Source organism: Callithrix jacchus, chromosome 2, assembly GCF_049354715.1.
Source record: "Callithrix jacchus isolate 240 chromosome 2, calJac240_pri, whole genome shotgun sequence".
Taxonomy (NCBI): Eukaryota; Metazoa; Chordata; class Mammalia; order Primates; family Cebidae; genus Callithrix; species Callithrix jacchus.
Window position 1 is genome coordinate 116,895,152 of NC_133503.1, and position 27,072 is coordinate 116,922,223.

At 36.1% G+C, this 27,072-nt stretch overlaps 2 protein-coding genes across 30 annotated transcripts in view; both read left to right on the forward strand.

The window, feature by feature from the left end:
* ARB2A (ARB2 cotranscriptional regulator A) overlaps positions 1-27,072 on the forward strand; it is a 513,783-nt gene that overhangs the window by 366,412 nt on the left and 120,299 nt on the right. The gene's annotated exons all lie outside the window — the stretch shown is intronic.
* Positions 4,186-5,353, forward strand: POU5F2 (POU domain class 5, transcription factor 2). The gene is given in 3 exon segments (XM_054252607.2): positions 4,186-4,393; positions 4,396-4,422; positions 4,425-5,353. Coding segments are annotated over 3 exon segments (963 nt in total). The 5' UTR covers positions 4,186-4,245; the 3' UTR covers positions 5,213-5,353.

The following is a 27,072-nucleotide window of genomic DNA, read 5'->3' on the forward strand; positions in this document are numbered from 1 at the left end:
TGGTGGTTGTATAACATTTGTGTCATAAGCATTTGTTTCTAAGCAGCAATTACATCAGAGTAAAGCCATTTTAAAAATACGAAAAGGAACAGCAGCAAGAAGAAGTAATGATTTTAAAAAGTCCTTCATAATCTTAATCTGAAATTGAAGAAATCAAAGAAATCTGCTAGCAACACTACTACATTATAGCTTTTCTCCACATATAAAAGCATCTTGTATTACTGTTATTTACAAGTGGCTGTTCTTTCACCCATGTTCTTGTCCTCTGTTATCTCCTATACAGAATAGTACTATTATCTATTATGAAAATTATCTTGAAAAGCAATAAATTATCCTGTTTAGAACCTACACTGATTTGATTAGCTCTGTTTCTATGTTATTACAACATAAATGTTCTTATTGTACATACTTTATTAGTTTTTCTTAATTGCATAACTTATCTTTGATGGCTCACTTTGCTTTATATAGTTTAGTAAAAATCCACACAAAGGATTGACAGTTAATCATTTCAGTGTATTTCCAGGTAGTTCCCAGTGAACTAAATTGTTGTAATTTGTGATGTTAACTCTTTCACTGTGAGGAGGGAGGCACTGTTCCTTAATCAGCTGCAAGAGTTTTCCTGGATTACTGACTTTACTCCCTGGATGCAGAGAGGGTCTTCCCAGTATCTAGTCTCTGCATCTTGTCTTCTGCTTTAGCCTTTTGTCTTGCTTCTTGACTAATATGATTCTTGAGGTTCTACACCTGCTCATCCTAAGGGCAATACCTTTACACCACAATGCCTGGTCAGTGCTAACTTTACTAGGACATCTGCAGAGTAGGGACGATAGTAAAGATCAGCGGCACGTAGTCTGCCCTGCCCTCTCTGTCTGACTTGGATATCATTCTTAGATATTCTAGTCTGCTCTGTTGCTTTATTGCAGTCAAAAAGATTTTTTTTTTTTGGAGACTCTACTATAGAAAATTAGAAGTTTTTACAGACTCAAGCAAAGCCATGTCCTCCTTTATCTCAAGTAGGAGAAACTTTTGGGAGAGATGCATTTGGAGGAATGACGAAGCAAGGATCACCTTCCCAACCAGTGAAATAAGTGACCAACAGAATGACATAAGAAGCAGATTACTGTCACATCCAGATGTTTTCATGGACTTACTATACTCAGAGCACTGTGACTAGCTCATGAATTAGCATGTTACTTGGCACATAGGTAAAAGTAAATGGTATATCTATAATAGGTATGTTAGAGGCTTCATATCTCCTAGCTGGAGAACTAAGACATAAAACTCCAGCTGTTTAAGGCAGCAAGAGTATGTGAGTTTAAATGGCAGTAAGTTCAGAGAGGTCACTGTGGTCCAAAGTATAGGACAAGACTTCTCAAAACTATGAAACTTGAACCAAACCCTACAAGGATGTTGATTCTTAACTCTGCTTCCATGGTTTCTTGCTTCTTAGCATTTGTAGATCCTGACTATTGGTTTTGTCTCCATAGAATAGAGAATTCTTAAGGAGAGCCTAATAATAAAAATCCTGATACTTTTTATTTTTAAGTATTTTGCTTAAAACAACTGTTTCAGAAAACCACCCTTGATTCTGAAGATACTAATAATAGAAAACTTCTTAACTTCTCTTTGGGTGAGTATAGTTGTCCTGCTCTACTGTCAGTTTCTCTTCTCCCTCATTTATATTATAAATATATAGGAGACTGGAACCATGTGTTTCTTATCCTTACTCTGTAATTCCCTATGGATAAGACTGGCCTGATTCTTACATTGTAATCTAATCACTTACTGAGAGTGATTTTTTTTCCATGTATTTGTTGAAGGTGATGGATTAGCCTTTCAAATGCCCCAGCACAAATAGCACTAGTTGTCTTGAGCATTCCCATCAACTGCCTTCCTCTGATCGCTATTCCTGTACCAACTAAATATGCTTCGACTTCCTTTCTCTGCTAGCCCCATTTCCATAGGACATTGAATATTCTTTTAAAGAGATGGCAAGACTTCCCTTCAGAATATGGGCTTTTCTTTTTGGCAGCTCATGTGCATAAACTGGAGATACGCACATTGGTGGATGAGATCTGACCAAGTACACAGAAAGCCTTAAGTGAGATCATCCAAGTAAATCTTAAAGCCCATCGAGTGAATATATTGCCTTACTTTTAGTTAGTAAATGTTTTCAGCCACTGTGTTTAACTCAGCTTAAATATAATAAGGCTTTGCTCACATCTGTTTGAACTCACTTTTTCTAATTCATTAAAAATAATTTCATTCAACTGTTGTTTTCAACAACTAATGAACCTTGTCCCTGTTCTTCTCTTGTGAAAATGGGCTGTTTTCAATATGTGGACCTTAGCATACATATTGCTTTCTCTTCTTAATCCTTCTTTGTGATCCAGCTTTCATTCTGTCTGGCAGATACTGATAGCTTTGTGATTTTGAAAAAAGAGCATGTAAGTGTACCTTGAGGATACCAGCAAAGTTATTCTTAAATGAACATCTGTATATTGCAAGCTGTTTTTTATGGACCTTCATCTTAACCTAATTAAAGGCAAATATGGAAGTCTTTTTACCATTAATGCTACAGAGATTCATTTATTTAACATTCAATAAATATTTCTTGAGTTCCTACTATGTTCCAGGTGCTGAGGACCTAGCAATGAATAAGACAAACAGTGACCCTGCTCATAGCCAGCACACATTCTAGCAGGGGTTGCAGTAGAGATACAGATGAAAAATAACTAAGTTGTTTTAGGAGACCAAGACTTCAGATGATTTAGGAGACCAAGAATATAAGATTTGACGCCCTGTGGAGAATAGAAAAAGTCAAGAACAGCTCTTAGGTTTAAGCTTGGGTGACTGAGTTGGTGATAATGCAGTTAACTAGCTCAAGAGTCTCAGGATGAGAGGCAGGTTTAGAAGTGGGGATAATGAATTTGACTTGGGGCAGTGAAAAATACAAAACTGGAAATCTGAAGAGAAGTCAGAACTGAAATAGATTTGGCTGTTACCAGCATTTCATGTAAATTTTAAAAGGAGAAGGAGCAAGAAGAGTAGTCAGCATTGTCAGATATGGCAGGATGAGGCTCTTTTAAAAGGCCATTGTATTTGACCGTTGAAAAACCACTGATGACTTCAAGGAGACCGATTTCAGTAGATATGGATGGGGGCAGGGGACAGAGCCATGTGATGGTTGGTTTACAGAATGAAGGGCTATGATTGTCTAGCCAAGGTCATTGTGCTTTTCCTCCTTGGAAACTTTGAAACTGAGGTCAGAGCTTTTCTCCCTCCCTCAGCTTTCTCCACTCAGGGCCCACAACTGGGATGCCTGAACTAGGAGCATGGCGGAAAAACAAATTAAGATCTTTGGGTCTCTGGTGGGATAAGGGCCCAAGGATAAAGGAACCTGATGTTGGTGAGTCAGATATTGCAGGAAGCATCCTCAGTGGGGGACAGTGAGTCAGGCCAGTTCAGAGACCTGTTTCTAGAGGGGGAAAGTGAAAACACACATGTAGATCTCTGTTGGTTGAGGAAACTCTGGACCAAGAAGCTGGGTTAGAATGGGAAAAGAAAGGATCTTTAAGGCTGGAGGAAGAAACATGGAATTAGTTAAGAAGTTCTGCTCAGTGAAGCAGTGGAATCTGGCAGAGTTTGGCAGGGGTAGAATCTGAGGTAGCAAACTGATATTAACTAGAAACTCAAGCAGGGATACCTAGGTTTCTTAGGGCACAGGGACTGGGGATAGGCAAAGAGGAACTGTTGGCAGTACTGGTGACCATAAAGATAGTAGTGAGGGGGCAGTTTATGAATTGAGGGGTAATCCCAGCAATATCTGGCATATAGATATTTAATAAATATTTGTGAAGCCAAGAGGGTCAGTAGTTCCTGGGAATCGGACGTTCTGAGTTTCTGAAGAGGCATAAGAAAATACCTGGGTTCCATTCAGGGAGAGGATGGAGGCAGTGACTAAGGGACTTAAGACAGCTTGGAGGTGCAAATCCCCAAATGGAGCTTTGTTCCTCGATTAGAGTTAGAAGCAAAGGTCAGGGTTGGGGGCTCAGTGCCTTACTTAAATCTGGGACCTAGGAGTTCCTGTGCATATACCAGATTTCCCCACCTACACACGGGCACCCTTGGCCTGTAACGCCTTCTCTGCCCACTAGGGGGCAGGGCTCGAGGGGGCTGGTGGCTGTTCTGAAGCCTCGAGGGCCATCGGTTTCTACCAGAGCCGCTGTGGGTGCCGTCCTACCCATGGCAGGACACAGGCCCTCAACCCTCTACCCCCTTGCAGGCAGTGGTGGGGGCGGCCCCAGAGGGCCAGTGCCCCTGCAGGTTGACATTCTGACCTGGTTGAACACCCACGCGGCCCCTGGCAGGGTGATAGTCTAGCCGGAGGTCCGGCTGGAGGCCCTGAGTTGTGGGGGATTCCCCCGGTCCCCTGGCACACAAATTCCGGGGCTGGATAGCACCCTGCAGAGCCTGTCTTGGAGCTGGCGAGGCAGGGGCCTGGTTGCGAAACCCCTCTGAAAGCGCCCTCCTCGGGCCCTACATTGCCCTGCAGAACAAGTTGCCTCTGCCAGAGGACGTCTCAGGCATACAGAAAGAGTTGCAGCAGCTGGCCAAGGAGCTGAGGGAGAAGAGGCTGAGCCTAGGGTACTCGCAGGCCGATGTAGGGATCGCTGTGGGAGCTCTATTTGGGCAGGTGCTTAGCCAAACGACCGTCTGCCGTTTCGAGGCTGAGCAGCTAAGCCTCGCCAACACGTGGAAGCTGCGACCATTGCTGGGAAAGTGGCTGGAAGAAGTGGACGCAGAGAATCTTCTAGGCTTATGCAAAATGGAGATGATCCTGCAGCAGTCTCGCAAGTGGAGACGGGCAAGCAGGGAGCGAAGAATCGGAAACAGCCTGGAGAAATTCTTCCGGCGGTGTCCGAAGCCCACACCCCAGCAAATCAGCCACATTGCTGGGTGCCTCCAGCTGCAGAAGGATGTGGTTCGAGTTTGGTTCTATAACCTCAGCAAGATGGGCAGCCGGCCAATCAATGATGCTTCCCCACGGGAGGTTGTGGGGGCTGCCAGTCCTCCATGCCCAGGGGCACCAGTGTGCTTTCCCCTGGGACTGGGGATCCCGGTGGGTATCCCCCACTATACACCTCTCTACTCTGCAGGGGTAGCCCACCCCTCTGCCCCAGGCACCAGTCTGGGCCTCCCCAGACTTTAGGGCTGAGGGACATGCCATTCGCAGCAAGTTTGGAGAGAAAAGAGAAAGGGAAAACCTGGAAATGTCCCTGGGGTTCATTTAAGGACTTTTAGCATTAAGTTCTCATTCACTGTCTAAAGAAGTTAAGAATACATAGTAGGGAATGGGGGTGGGAATTATTCAAGAAAAACTTGGTAGAGAAGTAAGTTTATTGCAGTTTTTGTGTTTTCTCTTTGTTTTTCCCTAGCATTGGTTTCAAGGTACTTAAAGTATATAGATGGTTTTGATATTATGTTTCTTTTTTTATTAAAGATTATGTCTGTTATTCCTTGTGGTTATGAGTGAACATAGGGTTTAAATTTTTTTTATAAACACAGTACTAAGTGAAAAATTCGAGTCACAGAAGACTACCTTAGTATACAATTTTTAATTAAAATCCAAGCAGAACTCTTTGTAAACACAAACACAAAATCCAGGATAATAGTTATCTCAAAGGGATGGCTTGAGAATGTGATAAGGAAGAGACACAAGAAAGCTTTTTTTTCCCCCTTTTTCTTTTTTCTAATTTACCTTTTCATTTCTAGTGCCCCAGCTTCATGTCAGGATCTCAGTTCATCTCCCCACTTTATGCAGGCGCATGGGTTTATGTCCTGTCCTAGCACAGTCACTATATTCTAAACTCCTTTGTTACCGAGGTTGGCAAGCTGGACAGCCAGAGCTTTAGTGCCAGCTGTAGCTTACTCCTTCGGTTTTCAGCTCTGTTTAGTTCCCTGGGAATTTTCTTTACTTTCTCTTGATCTCTGATACAGTTTTAAGAGGATATTTGTAATAGTTTATCCAAACTTCCCTGGTGGCTTTTGCCATTATACATCAAATCACTCTTCTAATTTCATCTCTGAAATTTGTCTTTTCAGTTTTCTACTTCTACTTTGGTCAGTTTGGGTCACCGTATACTAAATGGAGATCATTCATCCCTCTTTGTTTTCAAATCTGCTGTCGCACACGCCTGTACTATTTATTGTCCTAGAATTCTAACACTATAGATTATATCAGAGTTTATGTCTTATTTCTGGATACTAATCTTGTCAATTTTTGCTTTTTTGTAATCAGTCTGCAAAGATTTTATCTATGGAAATTTTCAAAGTATAAGCTTTTTGACTCTTATTCTACTTACTGCTATCTTTATTCCCTAATTAATTTTCACTTTATACTTCTGAATTTTTTTCTAATTTCTTCTGTTTTTTATCATTGCTCTTTTTAACAGTTTGTACATGAGTACTTAGTTTCTTTCTTTCTTTTTTTTTTTTCTAGTGGGTGTATGGAAAATAACTCTTATGTGCCTGAGAATATAAATCAGGGGCCCAATAAGAGACATAACTCTGATCTTATGACCTCAAGGCCAGGGCCAATTTTACTATCACACAAGTCAGGCATGACTAAGCTTTCTACTTAATCCTTTCTTCCTGAGGCTGTAGAAAATTTACCTTTACGTGTGTGTGTGTGTGTGTGTGTGTGTGTGTGAGATAAAATGTAACATTTTCCATTGTAATAATTTTAAGTGTAAATTCAGTGACATAAGTTACATTCACAATGTTAGGCAACCATCACCACTATCCATTTCCAACATTTTTCAGTCACTCCAAACATAAACTCTTCTCATTAAGCAATAACTCCATTCCCCTACCCCTTAACCCGGTAACCTTTAATCTATGAATTTGCCTGTTCTAAGCAGTTCATATTCATGGAAACAACATTTGACCCTTTGTATCTGGCTTATTTCACTTAGCATGTTTTCAAGGTTCATCTATGTTGTAGTATGTATCAGAACTTCATTTTTGTTTTGACTGGATAATATTCCATTGTATGGATACACCCCATTTTGTTTATCCATTCCTATGATGATGGGCACTTAGATTATTTTCATTAATAGCCAGTGGGCTATTGTGAATATTACTGCTATGAACATTTGTGTGTAAGAATCTATTTGAGTATCTGTTGTTTCCGTTCTCTTGGATGTATACATAGGAATGGAATTTCTGAGTCATATGGTAATTCTATGCTTAACCTTTTGGGAAACTGCAAAATTGTTTTTCATAGTGAAGACACCATTTTACATTCCCACCAGCAATGTAAAAGAGTTCCAGTTTTTCCATATCCCTGCCAACACTTGTTATTTTTTTAAAAAATTATAACCATCTGGGCTAGGCGCAGTGGCTCATGCCTGTAATCCCGCCGAGGCGGGTGGATCACAAGGTCAAGAGATCGAGACCATCCTGGTCAACATGGTGAAACCCCATCTCTACTAAAAATACAAAAATTAGCTGGGTGTGGTGGCGCATGCCTGTAGTCCCAGCTACTCAGGAGGCTGAGGCAGGAGAATTGCTTGAACCCAGGAGGCAGAGGTTGCAGTGAGCCGAGATTGCGCCATTGCACTCCAGCCTGGGTAACAAGAGTGAAACTCCGTCTCAAAAAAAAAAAAAAAAAAAATTATAACCATCTTGATAGCTGTGAAGTGGTATCTCATTGTGGTTTTGATTTGTATTTCCCTAATAACTAATGATGTTGAGCATCTTTTCATATGCTTATTGTCTATTGTGTACCTCCTTTGACGAAATGTCTATTCAAATCCTTTGGCCATTTTAAAAATTGGGTTGTTTCTTTTCTTCATATAGTCTTGATACTAAGCCCCTATTAGATAGATGATTTGCAAATATTTTCTCTTATTCTGTGGGTTGTCCTTTTACTCTTTTGACAGTATCTTCTGATGCACACATGTCTTTAATTTTTATTATGTCAAGTTTGTCCATTTTTTCTTTTGTTGCTTGGGCTTTTGGTATTATCAAATGCAAAATCATAAAGATTTGCTCCTGTGTTTTCGCCTATGAATTTTACAGTTTTATTTATTAAATTTAGGTCTCTGATTAATTTCAAGTTAATTTTTGTATATGGTAGGAGGCCAGGGCCCAACTTCATTCTTTTGCATGTGAATAGCCAGTTTTCCCAACTCCGTTTGTTGAGTTCTTTCTGAATTGAATGATCTTAGCACCCGTGTCAAAAATCAGTTGACCACACACATGAAGGATTATTTCTGGGCTCTCAACTCTCTTCTATTCGTCTGTATGTCTGTCTTTATGCCAGTACCACATTGTTTTGACTATTGTAGCTTTGTAGTAAGTTTTGAAATTGGGAAATGTGAGTCTTTCAATTTTGTTCTATGCCATTGTGGGTCACTTGAACTTTCATATGAATTTTAGGATCAGTTTTTCCATTTCTGCCCAAAACACCATTGAGATTTTGATAGAGAATGCATTGAACCCTCAATGTTGCTTTACAGAGTGTTGTCATCTCAACAATTTTAAATCTTTCAATCCATGAACACAGGATGTCTTTTCACTTATTTATGTCTTCTTTGATTTCTTTGAGCAATGTTTTATAGTTTTAGTGTACAAGCCTTTAATTTCCTTAAAGTTATTCATAGATATTTCATTCTTTTGGATACTACTGGAAATGAAATAGTTTTCTTTATTTCCTTTTAAAATTGTTCACTGCTAATGGATAGAAAAACAACTGATTTTCCTGTGTTGATTTTGTATCCTGCAGCTTTGCAGATTTAGTTCTAACAGGTTTTTATGTGCATTCTTTAGGGTTTTCTACATATAAATCATGTCATCTGTGAATAAAGATAGTTTTGCTTCTTCCTTTCCAATTTGGATACCCTTTCTTTTTCTTACCCAATTGCTCTGTCAAAAACTTGTAGTACTGTGTTGTATAAATGTAGCAGAAGGGGACATCCTTGTCTTGTTTTTGTTCTTAGGAGAAAAATTTTCAGTCTTTTCACCACTGAGTATGATGTTAGCTGTGGCTTTTTCATATGTAGTATTATTCATGTTGAAGAAGTTCCTTTTTTCTTAGGTTATTGAATGTTTTTATATGCAAGGATATAGGTTTTTGACAGTTTCTCTGGAATAAATGAAAAATGCTTAAGGGATCTATGAAATCCTATGACTATTTCATAAGATTATGGTAACTACCGGTACCACTACTTCGTTCCTCAGTGCTACCATCACCATTGCACCTACACCTAAGGGACCTAAGCATCACTTTTTTCCCCGACTCTAAGGGTGGTTATTTCTCTGTTTCAAGGGAATCTCATTCTCATGACATCCTTCTAAGAGTAAATGACTCCCCTGTGGTGATGAAAACAAGTTTTAAATTGGATCTTCCATAATCCACAATATGAAGCCGCCCCAGATGTAGCTCAGCTTTCAAGAATGAACTTTTGGTGAAAAAAAAAAAGTCAAGTAAAAATTCATGCTGCTCTTAGATTCTTCAAACTCTTTAAAAAGGTTATTTTATTATAAAAAAAATTGTAACAACTTTAATTTTCAGAACATACCTATAAGCTGTATTATTTCAGGTGGACAATGGAGATATATCAAGATTATACTTGTATAAGATTAGCTTGAGTTCCCAGTTTATTTACTCAAGAATATAGAATCACATTGTAAATATCATGGCCACAGAGCAGGTATAAATGAGCCATATACATCAGCACAGCTTTCCATGGTCCAGCATCCTTGATGATGGTGCCCAAAATAAGGCACTGGATAAAAAGGTTGGAAATGAATTCCATACTAGTTTTTTTTAATCCTCGGAGCTACATCAGTGCTCAAGAAAAAATGTCTGCTCTTAATGCTTTCATTTAAGAGAATGTTTGGAGACATTAAGCTCCTTCTGGTTCTTGGACCAAACTCAGTGACAGTGAATCCACAACTTCATCGAGCAGAAGAATCTGAATTAGTGCCTGGATCTCTGATCCCAGCTTATAACATCCCAGTGAGACCATTTCCTCCACACAAGCTCCTGGGACCCAGCTTAACAAATGTATGCTTTTTCTTCTTGTCAGCATCTAAAGGTAGAGCACTGAGGATCCACATAAGTTAGTAAAAATGGAGCCAAACCTTAATTCCTTAGCTTTAGATTGAATAGGCGACTAGGCACTTACTATTGGATTATCCCACTAAAAGTCACATGGCACCAACTCCATTTCATCCTTTTACTAGACAGCCCTTCTGGAAAGCCTTGGAAAGGAGATGTTTCTGCAGAGAGTCAGACAGTGTTGAATGCCAGGATAAACAACTCTGATTGTGTTGTGAGCATAAGAGCTGTGAAGAGACGCTGACCCCAGCTGCTCCTTTAGTTCTTCTGCAGCCTCTACAGATGTGGAGAAGTTGTGGTGGGCTCTCAATCTCAGGGAACAGCTCTTAGAGTCCACCTCAGCCCCCCACATAGCTGCATCATCGACACAGCTGCCCCACCTCTGCTTAGCCAAAGCCTCGTATGTGTCCCTTATCAGCTTCACATAATTTACAAGATTTTCTATCACTAGTTCTCTTGACATGCTGTGAAAAGAGAAAAGGCTGGACCTTAGGGAAACCTTAATACTGAAGTAATTTCAGATTTTTCAGAGATTTAAGATGATAAGTAGAAACTTAAAGAATAAAATCCCTTAAACAGAAAAATAACTACCCTGAGAGTTGGTAGAACACCAAGAATGTGTTGTTAAGTAGTTAACAATGTTAAATTTACAGAGATCAAGTAACGTAAGAAATCAACTAAGATACATTGGCCAGGTGTGGTGACTCAACGCCTGTAATTACAGCACTTTGGGAGGCCAAGGTGGGCAGATTACTTGAGGTCAGGAGTTCGAATCCAGTCTGGCCAACATGGTGAAACCCTGTCTGTACTAAAAATACAAAAATCAGCCGAGCATGGTGGTGCACACCTCAATCCCAGCCACTCAGGAGGCTGAGGCAGGAGAATCACAGCCTGAGCAACAAAGTGAGACTGTTGCCCAGAATCTCACATTGCTGCCCAGTGAGATTTAAAAAGAAAAATCTCAGTGAGTTTAAAAAAAAAAAGAAAAAGAAAATCTACTAAGACATATCATTTCAATAACAAAGATGCCATGGATACCTTTAGTAATAATTTCAGTGGCATAGTTAGCAGAGACACATGTCACACAACAGTCCAGAGGGTTCATATTTGCCCAGATTTTCCCCTGCCTCAATTTAAAAAATAAATTTCAACTCCTGACTCCAATAGATCTTCACTGTCATTCTGAAAATGTTCCTTCATCAAACATTTTGATTATCTTGTATTTCCTATAGACAAGGCAAGTGTTTTTAATCTGAAGATGCTTTTCCCCTTTAGAGTATAAGCAGAATAGTGTTTTTGTACATATGTGCATTTTATTTAAAGATAGTTAATAGCCTTCATCACCTTTTCAAGGGCAATACAACTCTTATTAAGATCTACAGTTTCAGAATTTAAGAAGCACCTTCCCTTTTGCCACCTTTTTCAAACGATTTCCTTTGACAGTACCTATCTAATAGGAAAGTTCCAGTTTTCTTTGAATCCGTATTTTCTAGATATCTCCAGCTCAGTGTCATATCAAGGCCCAGAACTGCATTTTACATGAGTCTTTTAAGTTCATACTAAATAATGTATTGATTATTACCTTTCTTTTATCAATCCTTGGCACTTCAATTAAAATCTTATCATAAGGAACCATTTTTTTTTTCCTAGAAGTTTCTTATTCACTAAGAAATCATGAGGTGTTTGGTTATCTGCCCTTATTTCAAAGCATGATCTTTTTCTTGAATTAGCATCTGTTTCTATAATTTCAAGTTTTTGAAATAGATACACTGTATATCCTTGTTTATTATACTAAATCTGTTTTATGGGGATTCATTTTTCAAAATAGCCACTTTTGTTTATGCCTTTCTTCTAGAAATAGTCTTGCCTACTAAACAGTATTGGTTTTCTTGGCAGAATCTATTCAAGATGAATTCTTTTCAGAATGCAAAATGGTATTATCTATGTCAAACAATGTTTTTAAAGTGACAACTACAAAGCCATTGCAATTAAATCCTACTGGAAATGTGGTACTTGACAAAGTGATTCTAAACTGAAAGAATAAAACTTAGGAAGATAGTTAAGGAAATCTTGATGGTAAAGCTTTAGGTGGCCAATTATTTAACAGTGTGTTGGCGGTGATGGGCAAAATAACAGAAACAAATATGTGACCACTCTATTTATTGGAAAGTGAATTGGTACAACCTTCATGAAAGGCTGTTAGGTAATTCATGTGGAAAGCTTTTAAAATGTGCATTCCCATTGGCCCATCATTTCAACTTTTAAGAATTTTTATAAGAAAATTATTGTGTGTGGCTGGGTGTAGTGGCCCACGCCTGTAATTCCAACGCTTTGGGGGTCTAAGGCAGGCAGATCATGAGGTGAAGAGCTCGAGACAATCCTGGCCAAAATGGTGAAACCCCTTCTCTACTAAAATAAAAAAAATAGCTGGGTGTGGTGGTGCGTGCCTGTAGTCCCAGCTACTCGGGAGGCTGAGGAAGGAGAATCACTTGAACCAGGGAGGTGGAGGTTGCACTGAGCCAAGATTGCACTACTGCACTCCAGCCTGGCAACAGAGTGAGATTCCATCTCAAAAAAAAAAAAGAAAAAGTAAAAGAAAATAATTGTGTGTTTGTGAGTGTGTGTGTGTGTGTGTGTATGTATAAGGATTTAGCAAAAGGCATGGTCATGCAGCAATTTTTTAAAACTTTTAACAAAAAATTAGAAACAACCTAAATGTTTAACAAAGGATTAAGTAAATAAAATTAAACATATACAGTTATAATTATATTATAGAACCACAGTTTTGATAGAAACTTCAGAATACATTGTTGAATGAAGCAAAACAACTTATTAAACTTCATACCATTTTTAAAAGATACATTACATAGAGAAAATATCTAAATGCATATACAGGTATTGGTATTGTTGGTGATTTTTTAAAAAAAGTTTGCTGTATGTATTTGTTATACAATTTTAAACATCCAAGATATATTTTTTAAAGGAAGGCTCTAGGAAATCTAGAGTTCCAAAAGATACTCATTCTCCTAGTCTTCTTTGTCTCTAAAATAGTAATTTCTCCTTCCAAAGCAATATTTAATAGAGAAAATCTAACCTATTTATTTTTAGTCACATTTTTAGTTTCTGTAAAAGAAAGGCAGTTATCTAAATGGAGGAGTACAGTTTTCTAATATATTAGAAAAACATTGCTAAAAATTAAGGTTTGGATTTTTTTTTTAAATTAGAGGCCCATTAATGTTAAAGAGCTTGAGTATAGCACAGTGAGTGAAGACATCTGCCATATGTCTGTTTTTCTGCACAACATGGTAATTTACAATTACAATTAGTGTGTTTATATACCTCTATAGTTAACCCATATTTAGAATATAATGTAAGCCCAAATCATTTTTATGTTTCTGAATGTTTACTTTTCAATTTTAAAAAGCATTTGAAAATATCGAAATCCTGATTATAACACAGTAGAATCTTCTTTGCTTATCGTTTTTGAAGAAACCAAATGAATATAAATGAGCTCTATGGATTTCTAAGTTGGAAAGCAAGGTCAGTTTCTGTGATTACATCCCCAGCCAGTTGAAAGATGAACTGTCATGAACTGAATCTACCCCAATACCCAGTGAAATCCTTAAAACAAGTCATTAGCATTATCATGGCTACACCAGTGAAGAGAAACATGACAGGAAGCTTTGGGAGAGACTACATGGTTTATCGAAGGGGCTACCTCCAGAAAACAGTCCAGCACATAAGTCTGTTGAGCTGCTATGAGGCAGAATTAGCTACTTTGGTCTTGAACCTTGGACTCAGGTTTTCTTCCTATAGCTTCCAACAAAATGACAAAATACAAACTAACTTCACTTACTGCTGTCAACTTTTCTATTGCCAAAGACTGTGATTGGAAAAGGAAACGTTGAGGCCTTCCTGAGATTTCACTACATTTTAAAATTAATATTCTTTTTTAAAACTGTAGAGCCTGAATGTCATTTCTTCTTCAAAGGAATAAATGTATTGCTTAACAAGTAGTCCTCCTTTTACTTTCAGAATATATAATATAGACCATCTTCTAGGACCAGGTCCAGTGGCCAGGGCAGTGTATAAGATGCATTAAGTTGATTCATTATTTTAGAATTGATGATAATGTTCCTAGATCTGCTTTAAAACTGAGTATTACTGATTCACTAGTGGAAAATCTTAACATATACCCTTTTAACTGAAAGAGAATTTGTTTCTGTATGCCATCCTATTAGTTTTCTAGGACTGCCAAACAAAGTAACACAGATTGGCTTTTTTCCTTCACTCTTAAATGGCTGTATTCTCCCTATATCTTTACATTGTCTTCTGTCTGTATATGTCTGTGTCCCCATTTCCTCTTTTTATAAGTGATATTGGTTAGGACCTACCCTAATGACCTCATTTTAACTTAAGTACTTCAATAAAGATCCTGTCTCCAAATACAGTCACATTCTAAGGTACAGAAGCTTGGGACTTCAACACATAAATTTGGTATGGGACACAATTCACCCAATAACACCTAATAATCCTACTGTAGAGAAAAAAATAGGTGATCAGGGATGGGTTTAGAAAGGTAGAGAGACTTTATTGTTTCCTACAAAGGAGTTAAATAAGGTGGTGTAATAGAAAGGAAAGAGTATTAGTCCACAAAGTCAAATAGTCCCAGATCTGCATTCAAATAACACCATTATAGGGTTGGCTTCTCAGAAACATTTTACAAAAAAATAATATTTCTTTCCTCCCAACCAATAACCTTCTGGGGTGAAGAATTATAGTAGCTTCTTATTTATCTGTATTTTGGGAGCAGGACAATTGAACTCTCATCAGTAAGATGAGAGTCACACTTATGTTAGAAAGAAAATTTTGGTATTTTGATAGAGAGATGATTCTTGAATTTCCCCAGAAAAATTGATATGTGAACTTATGAAGAAAACTGTATCACTTTTCACTAAGAATTGACAGCGACTAATTTTATCAAGCTAATGTGCAGAGCAGTCAAGTGACTTTTCTTTAATTTGTTGTCATTGTGTTTATGAAAAGCAGAGCTAAAACAGCAGAGAACAAGTTTAGACAGTGACCATTTTCATAAACAGTTTTAATAATATTGCTAAATCCAAGTAGATGCAAAATTTTTTAATATATTAACTGTAAATATTTCTGTAATAATCAACCATCAGATATCTATTATAAATGATCACCTCTTTTCAAACATTATTTTTTGGCACCAGTCTACTTGCTAAATATGTATTAACCTTTGAGATTTAAACTAAAGAGAAGAGATGGGAGGAAAAAAAAAAAACCTCCCCATACAGGAATTTAGTGTGTTATTCTTTACTCCCCTGAAAAGCCAATCATACCAACACCATAGGGAAAAAAGAACATTTTGCTGCTTCTGTGTCACTTCATTAAAGTAGTTAATCTGCAGCCATAAATTTTTGTCTTCTGGGCCAAGAAATTTTAAGTAAAATACTAACAAAAATGTAACACTTTTAAATAAGAAGTGAAAGCATCTTTATCCTTTTTATTTGAGTTTCCAGAAATGGCATGCTCTATAAAAAATTATATCATTTTTATTTTTAAACTTAGTTTCTTGCATTAGTCAGTAAACAATTTATTTGGTGAGCATTCTCTGTGCACATATATACACCACGTGAACATTTAAGAAACAGAAGGTGCTTGAATTTGTGAGATTTAAATATTTTCTCACAGTTGATCCAGTGATACTACAGTTGAATTAAAACCATATATAAATGAAATACCACTTTCTACTAAAATGTAAGTATGGATTTTTTAATTATTGTTTTAACGAGGACAGTACGATTTCATTTATTCAGTGGCACATCTTATAAATCTTTATCATGTTTACTCCCATGTACATTCTAAGACTCACTATAACACTACCTATCCTAATTACAGATATGCATATTTATTTTATTACATTGTCTAACTAGATGTATTTTATATTGCTAATTTTCCTGCAAATATTATTAACTTTTAAAACTATAGGCAATTATTTGATTTCCCATTTATGTTGTTCTCCTAAAAACATGCATACACATCAGTATACATATTTTAAGTATATTATGTGAAATATGGGCTATGTAAACCATATGTAATACCTCAGGACATGACAAGCAAAATGATAATACTCACCATAGCAATGTTTGGCCATTTCCCAGACATCCTGGCTGTGGTGCTAAACTAACCCCTGCTTTTCCTCCAGGCTGTGCATCTTCATATCCGTGTAAGCAGTAACATCGTACCTCTATGCTTCTTCCTCAGTGACCAAATATCTAATTAGCACCTATTAAGGGCTACACACTAAAGATTCAGAATTAGACAAGAAACACATAAGCTTGAGAGAGGAAGGAAGTGAGAAAATCAAGGATTACTTCACCAAGTGACTACTGTTAGAGGAATGGGCAGAGGAAAAACACAAAGAAAGGAGCAAAGAACTCAGTGGAAATATATGGAAACATTCTTAAGAACAAGGAACAACTTGAGCTAAGCTGTAAAGGATAACTAGGAGTGGAGAGGGGTGGGGAGAGAGAGAGAGAGAGAGAGAGAGAGAGAGAGAGAGAGAGAGAGAGAGAGAGAGAGAGAGGAGAGAGAGAGAGAGGAGAGAGAGAGAATGAGAGACAAGACCAAAAGTCAGGAAGGAGAGGAAAAGTGAAGGGAGTTTATTATGACTGCAAATCTAGACTGTGATTTGTTACTGCAAGGTTAAATGTAATGGTACAAATACAGCCATAGACAAAAAAGTTATATAGTTCTCAGTATATAATTACATGAGCCTTGTAAAATGCGTGAGAAGAAATACTTTCTTAACATTAAAGACTAATGTATCAATCTTTCAAAAAGATATTGAACAACACAGTAAATCATTTATTTAATTGTAGTACTTTTGTTAATGATGTTGTTGTCATCATTCAAAACACAAAATCATTCTTCCTGTGACTGGTTTTTATATTGACTTATGTCAAATAGTCTAAGTCATAATACTAAGTTCTAAGGTCCAAAGGCCTTTCTTCCAGGAACTAATGTAATTTAGTACTAGTGTAAAGCTTTTTGATGGTTTGCCTTGGCACCATGTGTCAGCAAATCCAGAGAAATTAATGGTTTAGCAGATCCACTGGCTTGTACCAAGAGTCAATGGTCTTCATCAGGCTTTTGATTTTTTAAAAAAGTTGTTAATCAGTTTCTTTAAGTTTGCTATAATCTTATAAAGAAACCACTGAATACTATTTGGAAATTGAAGAAACCACCAGACACCAGACAATCTCTTTAAGTAAAAGCCTACTTGCCTTTGTTTGCAAAAACATTTATCTGATTAGAAACTCTGTTGACTTTCATGGAACACAGTCATACTGTTTCTGTCTACAGCTCATTATATGAGAAAATGCCTAGCATGATACTGGCGATAAAATAGATATCAATAAATTTTTATATCAAACAGTTGACTTAAGATAAATAATTAATTCTTCTGCCCTTTTTTTCTCATATGAAATTAAAATGATTGATATACTCCCAGTCAGAGTCATTCTGAGAAAAAAACAACAAAAAATAAACACCTTTATAAGAATTATTGAAAACTATTTAGGCATAAAGAACAATTCAGTTCTTAATTATACTTTTTTGTGAAATGAGGAAACTGAATATATTTTTTTTAGTTATTAATAAGTCCAGTGTTGCTTCCATCTGTGAATGCCAAAATGCTTAATGTATATATTAATCCTTATAAAACTTTCTAAAATGAGAGTCCAGTTTCTAAAATGAGTCCTTATAAAACTGCAGAATTCTAAAAAAATTCATTTTTTTTCTCCAAATTATGCTGACTCACTGGTGTCAGTGGCTATCAACAAACACATGAGTCTTAACACCATACTTTGTTTTTAAATACAAGTGACACTTTTTAGCATAAATTATTTTAGCAGGTGAATGTTTTTGCAGTTAGGCCAAAAATCTATTAGAACCCAGCACTGATAAATCTATTTCCTAAGACTATCTATTGCTTCTGATAATCCCCAAAGTATGTATAATGAAACATGTTAGGTGAATAATTTTGAGAGGTTTGCTCAAGGTAGTGGGCTCATGTTTACTGAATTCCACTGGGCAATTGCCTTTTCAGATCCTTACCATCCACAGAGAAGAGCTAAAAGGTATACACCCTAATAGCTTAAGGTTCCTAAAAGTTAAATATGTTGGAATTTATTAAGAAATGTTTAGAAAATAGAGGTTAAGTAATTATTCTAAGAACACTGAGGTTTTTTTAGTTATTTGTAACTCAACTCGAGGTAGAGTATGGCTCATCCAAGTCATAATGCCAGATGAGTTGTTTTCCAACCAGCTCTTAAAATGATTTACATGTTATAGTTTAAATATTATAGTTTAAAAGGGTTAGTAAATGCTTTTCCACAATGAATTTTCACATTAATTCTTCTGTGCTTTATTCTCATATGAAATAAAATGGTTTATATACTCCGGGTCAGAGTCATTCTGAGAACAACAACCACCAAAAAACACCTTTATAAGAATTACTGAAAACTATTTAGGCATAAAGAAGAATGAAGTTCTTAATTATACTTTTTTTTGAAATGAGGAAACTGTATATTTGTTTTCACATGTGAAAATTCATTCTGGGAAAGCATTTACTAACCCTTTTATTCCCCAATGCTTCTGATCTCTTACCCAGGAGAGATACCTATACCTAGTCTTCAGTTGTTTATGAATACATTGTTTATTTGGAGAATTGTCCACAATAAACTATAATCTTAAACTAGCTTTTCCTTGTTTCTCAGTGTATTTTATATGCCACTTTTTCCCACTACCAAACTAGTATCTTCTCAGCAAATGCAAACTACTTTTTATTGTGCCAAGAAAAACATACTCAGGAGAATAAACTCCCTCTCTCCCACTGTCCCTCCTTCCTTCATGATTACAAAATATTAGAAAACTGAATATGAATAACTTTGGATTGCCTACCACTTTTTGAGTTATCTATAGCATTTATGTGGACAATCTAGAAACTTCTTGCCCTTAAACACATAATAGCATTTTAAAATGCCAGTATTAAAATTGACTGTATAGTAATTTTACATATTCAAATATGTAGACATGAATTCTAACATGAATACATGAATATCAAGTTTATGTTTTATGGCACTGAAAAAGAAGCTGAATACAATCTACTCTTTTCAGTTACTGGACTAGTACAGACTCTTCATTTTAAGTTACATAATCCTAATTCAAGCTTCTTACCAAAAAAGAAAAAAGTATTGATTCATATATACTGAAAAACCCAGACATAGATCTACTTCTGGTATCAATAGATGCTGGCACTCAAACTGTCATCAAAACTCCTTCCATCTCCCTTTCTTCATTTCTTTGCCTGTTGGCCTCATTCTTTCTTGCAGAAAGGGCTTTCTTCACACAAACAGGCAGGGTAGGTATAGGCAGTTGCAGCAACGTCTTTTCAGCATAATCCTAGAGAAACAGTCTTCTCTCTGCCCTAGCATCCAAATATCACTGAAGCCAAAAAGGTCACATATTAGGACTGGCTGTGATTGGCCAGCCCGAGCCAGTACCCATATCTATGAGGGAGGAGGGGGTATGGCATGGTATTATTTATAATTGACAGCCCAGTAACAACTATATGGAGTTGAAGAGGAATGATTCCCTTTCATGAGTTTTGAATATGTCTACCATCATTGTCCTTGTGTAAATTTTTCCAGTTTCTTGACAAATTTAATATATGGGCCACAATCAGAGCTCAGGCTTCTGATTCAGAGAAAAGAGAAAGTATAGGATACTGCACACAGGAAGATCCAATATTATAAACACTAGAACTCATATTCGAATCTGTGATTCAGAAATAGACCTTAATGCTAGCACAGTGCCCCAAGTCGTTTTTGCTGTATCAACCAATTACCATGTAAAGCCTGTGGCCTGCTGTCTGGAGGGCCTTCTTGCAGTACTGCTTGTTTCATTCAGATCCTACAATCCTTGACATGAGCCTACTTATCCACCTACCTGTATCTTAAGATAACTTACTGGCATTGATACCACATACCAGAAGGACATGTAAGCATATGGAGACTTAGTCCATTAGTTCTTCATATTAATCCTGTTTTATCTTCTGATACAAACAAATTAATCTTTTTAAGAGATAGCTGCTAATATTTTAGGGTTATTCTTACCAGTGTTTAATTTCTGTCTTGATCATATTTTCATTTGGTATCTATCTTTTTAACAAATATCAATAGATTGTAATAATCTGTTTTATAGAAATTCTTTGGGATGATCAAGGTCCTTGTATTTTTCAACTCATTTGTTCCTAAGCTTCAGGCAAAATAATTCCTAAAATCTCACTGATAAATATATTTTATTTTGAATTACAGTGAAAAATAAAGATCCAGAACCTAGATTGTTATGCATAAATTATGTTTATATTTAATTAAATTCTTACATTCCTCTTGTTTTTGTTCTTTTCCCCAGTTCTGATATTCTGGTTTTCATTTTTGAAATAACTTTGTTATATATGATTTTCTTGTATTCTGCCTTAAATCCCTTGTGGAAAGAAATGGGGTATTAATCAATAAATTAATCAAGCAAACTAAAATCACTATATCAGCTACTGTTCTTCCCCTTATATCCTCAGAGAAGCTAGAAAATATATGGTTAATATCCTCTCAATGCTTTATATACAACACTTAATACAGTAGTTCCCCCTTATATGCAATTTTGCTTTCCATAGTTTCAGTTACTTACAGTAAACCATGGCTAAAAATATTAAATGGAAAATTCCAGAAATAAACAATTCTTAAGCTTTAAGTTGCACATCATTATCAGTAGTATGATGAACTCTCACGCTGTCCTTCTCTGTCCCTCATGGAACATTAATCATGCCTTTGTCCAGCATATTCACTCCATATATGCCACCCTCCCATTAGTCACTTAATAGCTGTCTCAGTTATTGTATTTACTGTGGCAGTATCATAGTGCTTGTGTTCACATAATCCTTATTTTACCTAATAATGGCCCCAAAGGGCAAGAGTAGTGATGATCGAATATTGTGATAATTGTTCTATCTTACTTTTACTTACTATTGTTAATCTCTTACTCTGCCTGATTTATAAATTAATCTTTATCATAGGTATGTATGCATAAAACAGAACATAGTATATATAGGGTTTGGTACTATCCGTGATTTCAGGCATCCACTGGGGGATAAGGGAGGATTACTGTATCACCTAATGATTATATTTCAAAATTGGCTTGCTCTCACAAAAACAACTTCATCATTCGTTATATTGATAGACTAGTCAATTTATTATAAAGTATTTTATTTCATTAATTACAAGACAGTTTTAACGAGCTAAAGTTTGAATACATCTTGCAATAAGTGTGATAAGAAAGCATCATGTCATAGCTGAGTTGGCAACGTTTTTCTTTCTAAATGATATAAAAAGTAACGATGGATCTTATAATCAGTGGTGTCTTGGATGTGATGACATGTAATACTATAATTGACTGTTCCAGGTCTTTGTTTCCCCCAAAGAGTTTTATTTAAGTCAAGTGTCTGTTGGTTGACATCTTTCGAGAATACTAGATTTAGTTTAAAGATTCCCTTCTGTAAAGTGAAGTTTCTTTTGTTAATGTTAATTACTCCCTAATGTGTCTATTTTGTAACATCAGATTTTTGTTAGTATATTTTTTAACTCAGAACACCCTTAGGTCACCAACTCCATTCACTGGTAATTTTTACTGTTCTTTTTTGTATGTACCAAAAAAAAGTGTCATTTTGATATCAGTAATTTATTTTTAAGATTTAAAAGAAACTTTATGTTTCATTCAAAGCAAAAACAGTCTGTTAAGAACCTGCAATTCTTATACATGAAGCTATTTACATTAATCTCTGTAATTCAGTTATGACTCTTGCTCTAAGTCTCTCTGATATGTTTCTATTCTGATTTAGTGCCTTGTTTAAAGATTAATGTTACAGAGTAATTTGCAGCAGCTTCACAGATGGTATTTGAATCTTTGTAAACGGGCTTTGGAATCCTAGGCACAACTCCATGGAATCTTAGGTTAACATCAGTGTAAATGTTGAAGTTAAAACAGTTCTAAAAGGTCGTGATAGAAATTTCATTATCCCTTTCTAAAATCCATGAATTTAGAGGGGATTTCGTGGGCTAAGTATTTTTACTTCACTAGCATTGTTAAGGTATAACTAGCTCCTTGTATATCAAATCACCAGCCACTGTATGTTGAAAATAAACATGAAAAAATAAAACAAATTACCTTCTTTTAAACTATTCTAAAGTTCTAGTTACAGGAGAAGTTACTGTTCTTATTTTTACAGCTTCTTTTACTTATGAAATGCTTTATAGAATCCACAAACATGCGTTGCTTTTAGTGTCTTAGCTTTGATGTCTATAAAAGACCCATTCAAAACTGGAAGTAGGTGCTCCTAATGTGCACAACAGAATTTGGCTGAAGTTATTTGAAGCTATTAGAGATAACCTTTCTCTACGTGTCTTTTGGTAGAAAAACTAGTGCCAACAATACAAGTTAAGCTGTAATTAGTGTAACTAACAACTAATATGAAAGAGCAGACTAGAGGTCACTCTTAAGAATTTAAAGGTATTAACAGGTTAAGGTTGTAGGGCATCCTATCCCCCAGCTTAATCTGTTGCCTTAGCTGGTGAGATTTGTTGAAGTCATCAGTGCCCTCTAACCTTGAGGTGTTGCTCTCTCATAATTTGTTGGTCACATGCCAAGTTCCTCCTTCCTGTCTACTGAGATGACTTTGGGAATGGCAAATTCATTTTAAAGTTATTGTCACAAATGACTACACATTTTTAACCTCTAAATGTAAATGAAAGATTATGGTTTAATTTGCTTTAATATTCTTGTCCTACCAGCCTTAGACTACATTGAAATTGTCATTTTATTGCATTATAGAATATGATTTGTTGAGAACATTTAACATGTATTATAAGAGGAACGCTTAAAATCTAACTATTAAAGCAGATGTTGTATAACTGATTCTAATACGTACTGAATATTCCAGTTTTTATGGGCTACTTCTTCAAGTTTAATTGCCCACCAGTGGCTTTTGTTTATGTTTACAGTTAACTCTAATGCAGTTAAAGGATAAGAATGTGACAGGAATAACCTCTGGCTTCCATGAGGTGTAGTTAACCCCTTTCTTCTAGTATCTGGCTTTGGTTTCTCATTATGTGATACCAACATGTAAACAAGAGAAATTCCCCAGAACTTTAATTATTTGTTGTCTTTTCCCATCGAAGTAATACATGTAAGATTGTTCCTATAGTTGTTTTCTACCTGGAAAAGCTAGAAAGTTATTTTTTTTTTTCTTTTAAAGCAATAGGCAGCAAGACAGCACTATTGAGAAAAAGTCAAAAGAAAACTTTTTCCCTTTCAGCTTTTTATATTGCAGTCTTAGTCTCAGGCTGTCGTTATTATGATATACATTAGATTGTTTTTAAAGTACACATTATTGACTGTGCATAACGTAAGCTGGAGTAGGTCCCAGTAACTAAACAAAGTTTTAGGATGAGAAGGATCAAACCACACAACCCCAAAGAAAAGAATATTTTCAATTCAGATTATCTAGGTCACTGAACACACATTAAGGACACATTTAAATACTTTAAGAATACAGACTTTAAATCCATAGTTCTTATGTAAGTACCAAAAGAAATAATAAAGATGTATTCTTCCCTTGAATCCTCGACTTCCATGTTTTATACACACACCACTGATCACTTCTTGTGGATTAACTGTTTTTTTTATTTTAATAGTGATTTGTTTATTCTAATATGTATTAAAGTAACACAAGACCCATTTAGTGGATATTATTGTTTTGGACTACGAAAATAGAGAAAGTGAATTGAGGTAAAGGAAATATTAGGTATCTTAGTAGTGCTGATAGTTTGTACATATAACAAAATACATGAAAGTGTTACAAAGAATTAATAGGGAAATAATGCTGTATTGAATAATGAAATTCCCATAATTTTTCTCCTATCCAAGAACTCACAAGATGCTCTTATCCCTTCATTTCTCCATATTATCTATTGATTGTAGTTTATTTAATTCATGTTTCTATTTGGCAGTTTGCTCTCTTGTTTTTAGAACAGGCCATCTTCTTTGGCCTTTGGTCTTGGATTAGATGATGTCTAATGCTCCTCCCTGTAAATTTTTAACTTCCTGCAGCAAGATGATTAGTCCTCAGCTAATAAGGTCCTCACCGTTGGGAACTGCAGCTATATAACTTGATCTGAGTAATACCTAGCATGATAACAAACCCAAATAATCATTAATGTGTGTCCTTATTGATTGATTCATATGTTCTGAATCAATCAATAAGGACACACATTAATGATTATTTGGGTTTGTTATGTTTCCACATGTCCATGTACTTGCCTCAAACTAACAAATATGTTAATTACTGTGTCAATAATTTAAAACTTATTTAAAAAACAAAAGGAACAGAATAATGCTACACTTAAAGTTTACACAGACACCAATCTTTTTTCATGCTAGAATTTCCTGAGCAATGACACCAAGCACAGTACTGGAAAGCCTTATTTTTTCCGCCTTCCATACTATCTTAAGATTATGAGAGTAAGACATCAAAGCTGAACTGACTTCAAAGCCTGTAACACTTATGGTTTCCAGCTATTACTGTAACCAGCCGCTTCGCCCTGACAGCAATTCATCTTACAGAGCTGCCTCGCTAGGTACCACCCCTCTGCTTCCTGCCTTCCCCCTTTATGAACCTACCAAATTAAAAAACTACCCTTTCAATGAAACTTAAACCAGTTGAGGGGATTAGCATGTTTCATTAATCTCAAGATTATACTATTAAACTATATTTATTATTTATTCACTTTTTTCAAAATTGTGCCTTTTACAACTAGGCTATGGGGTATGTTGACATTAAACATAATGTTTTTCATCCATTTTATTTCAGCAGTAGAATATGCAAATGAAGGTAGGTATACACACCTACCACTTTAGTTAGGTATCATGCAATGAAAAAGAAAACATTGAATCTGGCACTTATTTGACTTTTCACAAAGTAAAAAGGAGGAAAACCAAAACATGGATTACTCATTAGAAATGCCTGAAATGTAATTTCTTTTTAGGCAAGAGAAATAAAGTCTCATGGTTGTATAGTTTTCTTGCTCTGTGAAAGTTAATGTACTAGGATTTGAGCTTGTCCTAGACTGTTAACCAACTCGCCACCTTATCACAAGTTACTAACATGTTATGCAGACCAGTTTCTTGAAAAACTGTAAAACTAGTATCAGTTGAAGTTTTTCATTTTTTCCCTTGGTCCAGTTGGCTTTTTTTTTTTTTTTTTGGAAACGGGAGTCTCACTCTGTTGCCCAGGCTGGAGTGCAGTGGCATGATCTCAGCTCACTGCAACCTCCGCCTCCTGGGTTCAAGTGACTGTCTTGCCTCAGCCTCCCCAGTAGCTGGGACTACAGGCCTGGTTAATTTGTAACATATTTTTAGTAGAGATGAGGTTTCACTGTGTTAGCCAAGATGGTCTCGATCTCCTGACCTTGTCGTGATCCGCCTGCCTCAGCCTCCCAAAGTGTGGGATTACAGGTGTGAGCCACTATGCCTGGCTGAAATTTTTAAATTATTGAATTATTTGGTGTAGTTGGTGGTAAATGTTCAATACTACTGGGGAAAGCAACTCTTGAAATTGAATAAATAGCATCCAGATCTTAAAGATATGGTACCAAAAGAACTCAAAGAAGACTTAATGATTTATCTGATCTTAACCCTGAACTATAGATGAGTTTCTAAATAGACATTATGACAAAGGCTTTGATTGTGGATTATGGAAACTAAAGAGGCTCAGTATAATGATTGAATTGTTTTAAGAAATGGAATACACTGCATCATAAATTGGTAATCTTTCTGTTTTTTGAAGCAGTCAAATGAAGGCTTAACAACCACTTTCGAAGAATTTGATAGAATTTTTACATTGGATAGATTAGAATAAGGCATCTTTAATATTTACTTCAATTCTAGGGTTCTGTGTTTCTAAAATGGATATGAGGAAACAGAATTGAAGATTAAGCAATAGCTGTTGACTGTAGTCCAGTAATCAAATGGGTTTTACAAAGAATTCATAAACAGGTATCCTGACAGGATTTGAAAAGGAAACGGCATGAGTAGATAAGGGAAACCAGCAAAAATGATGCACATCTCTTCTGGTGCTGAAGATTGGAAGAGAAGGAACCTACTCTGAAATGCTCAGAAAAAGTAAGCATAAGGAAAATGAGAAAAGAAACTAAACAAATTTTCAGAGTGCTGAAATAGAAACCAAAGGATTTTCTATCTGTATTACTTCAAGGAAGGGAACCAAACAGGTAGGAAAAATGAGAAGCTTAAAATTTTAGGTTTTGGAGATAGATCGCTGATGGATATTTGGAAATGTTCAGTTTGACTTAACAAGCACTTTCTACAAGGAAATAATGTGTTCACAGCAGCTTGTAAGCAAGAGAGCCTTGCACAGGTTTTAGCAGGCAGATAAGAAAGGGAGACTCAGAGAATCATCACCTTGAGATGTGATGAAAAGGTGCATGATATAATAGTAAAAATAGAATGTCTGTCCTGGATGGAAGTGGTAGAAGTCTTATCTGTGGCAAATTTAATTGATTGTTCTCCCTGGTTCCATTTTGAGGAGCATAATAATTGCAGTGAAGTAAAAAAACACATGGTGAGTGCAAAAAGATGAGACTCACTGACCTCTCTGTGGCTTTGGGCCAGTTGAACTTCTCTGGATCTGTAATCTTTTAAATATTAGATGGTTAGGTAGATGATTTCTATACTTTCCAGCTCTAAGATTCTTTTCCAATGCCTTAATTCAGACAGAATTAAATAGGCAG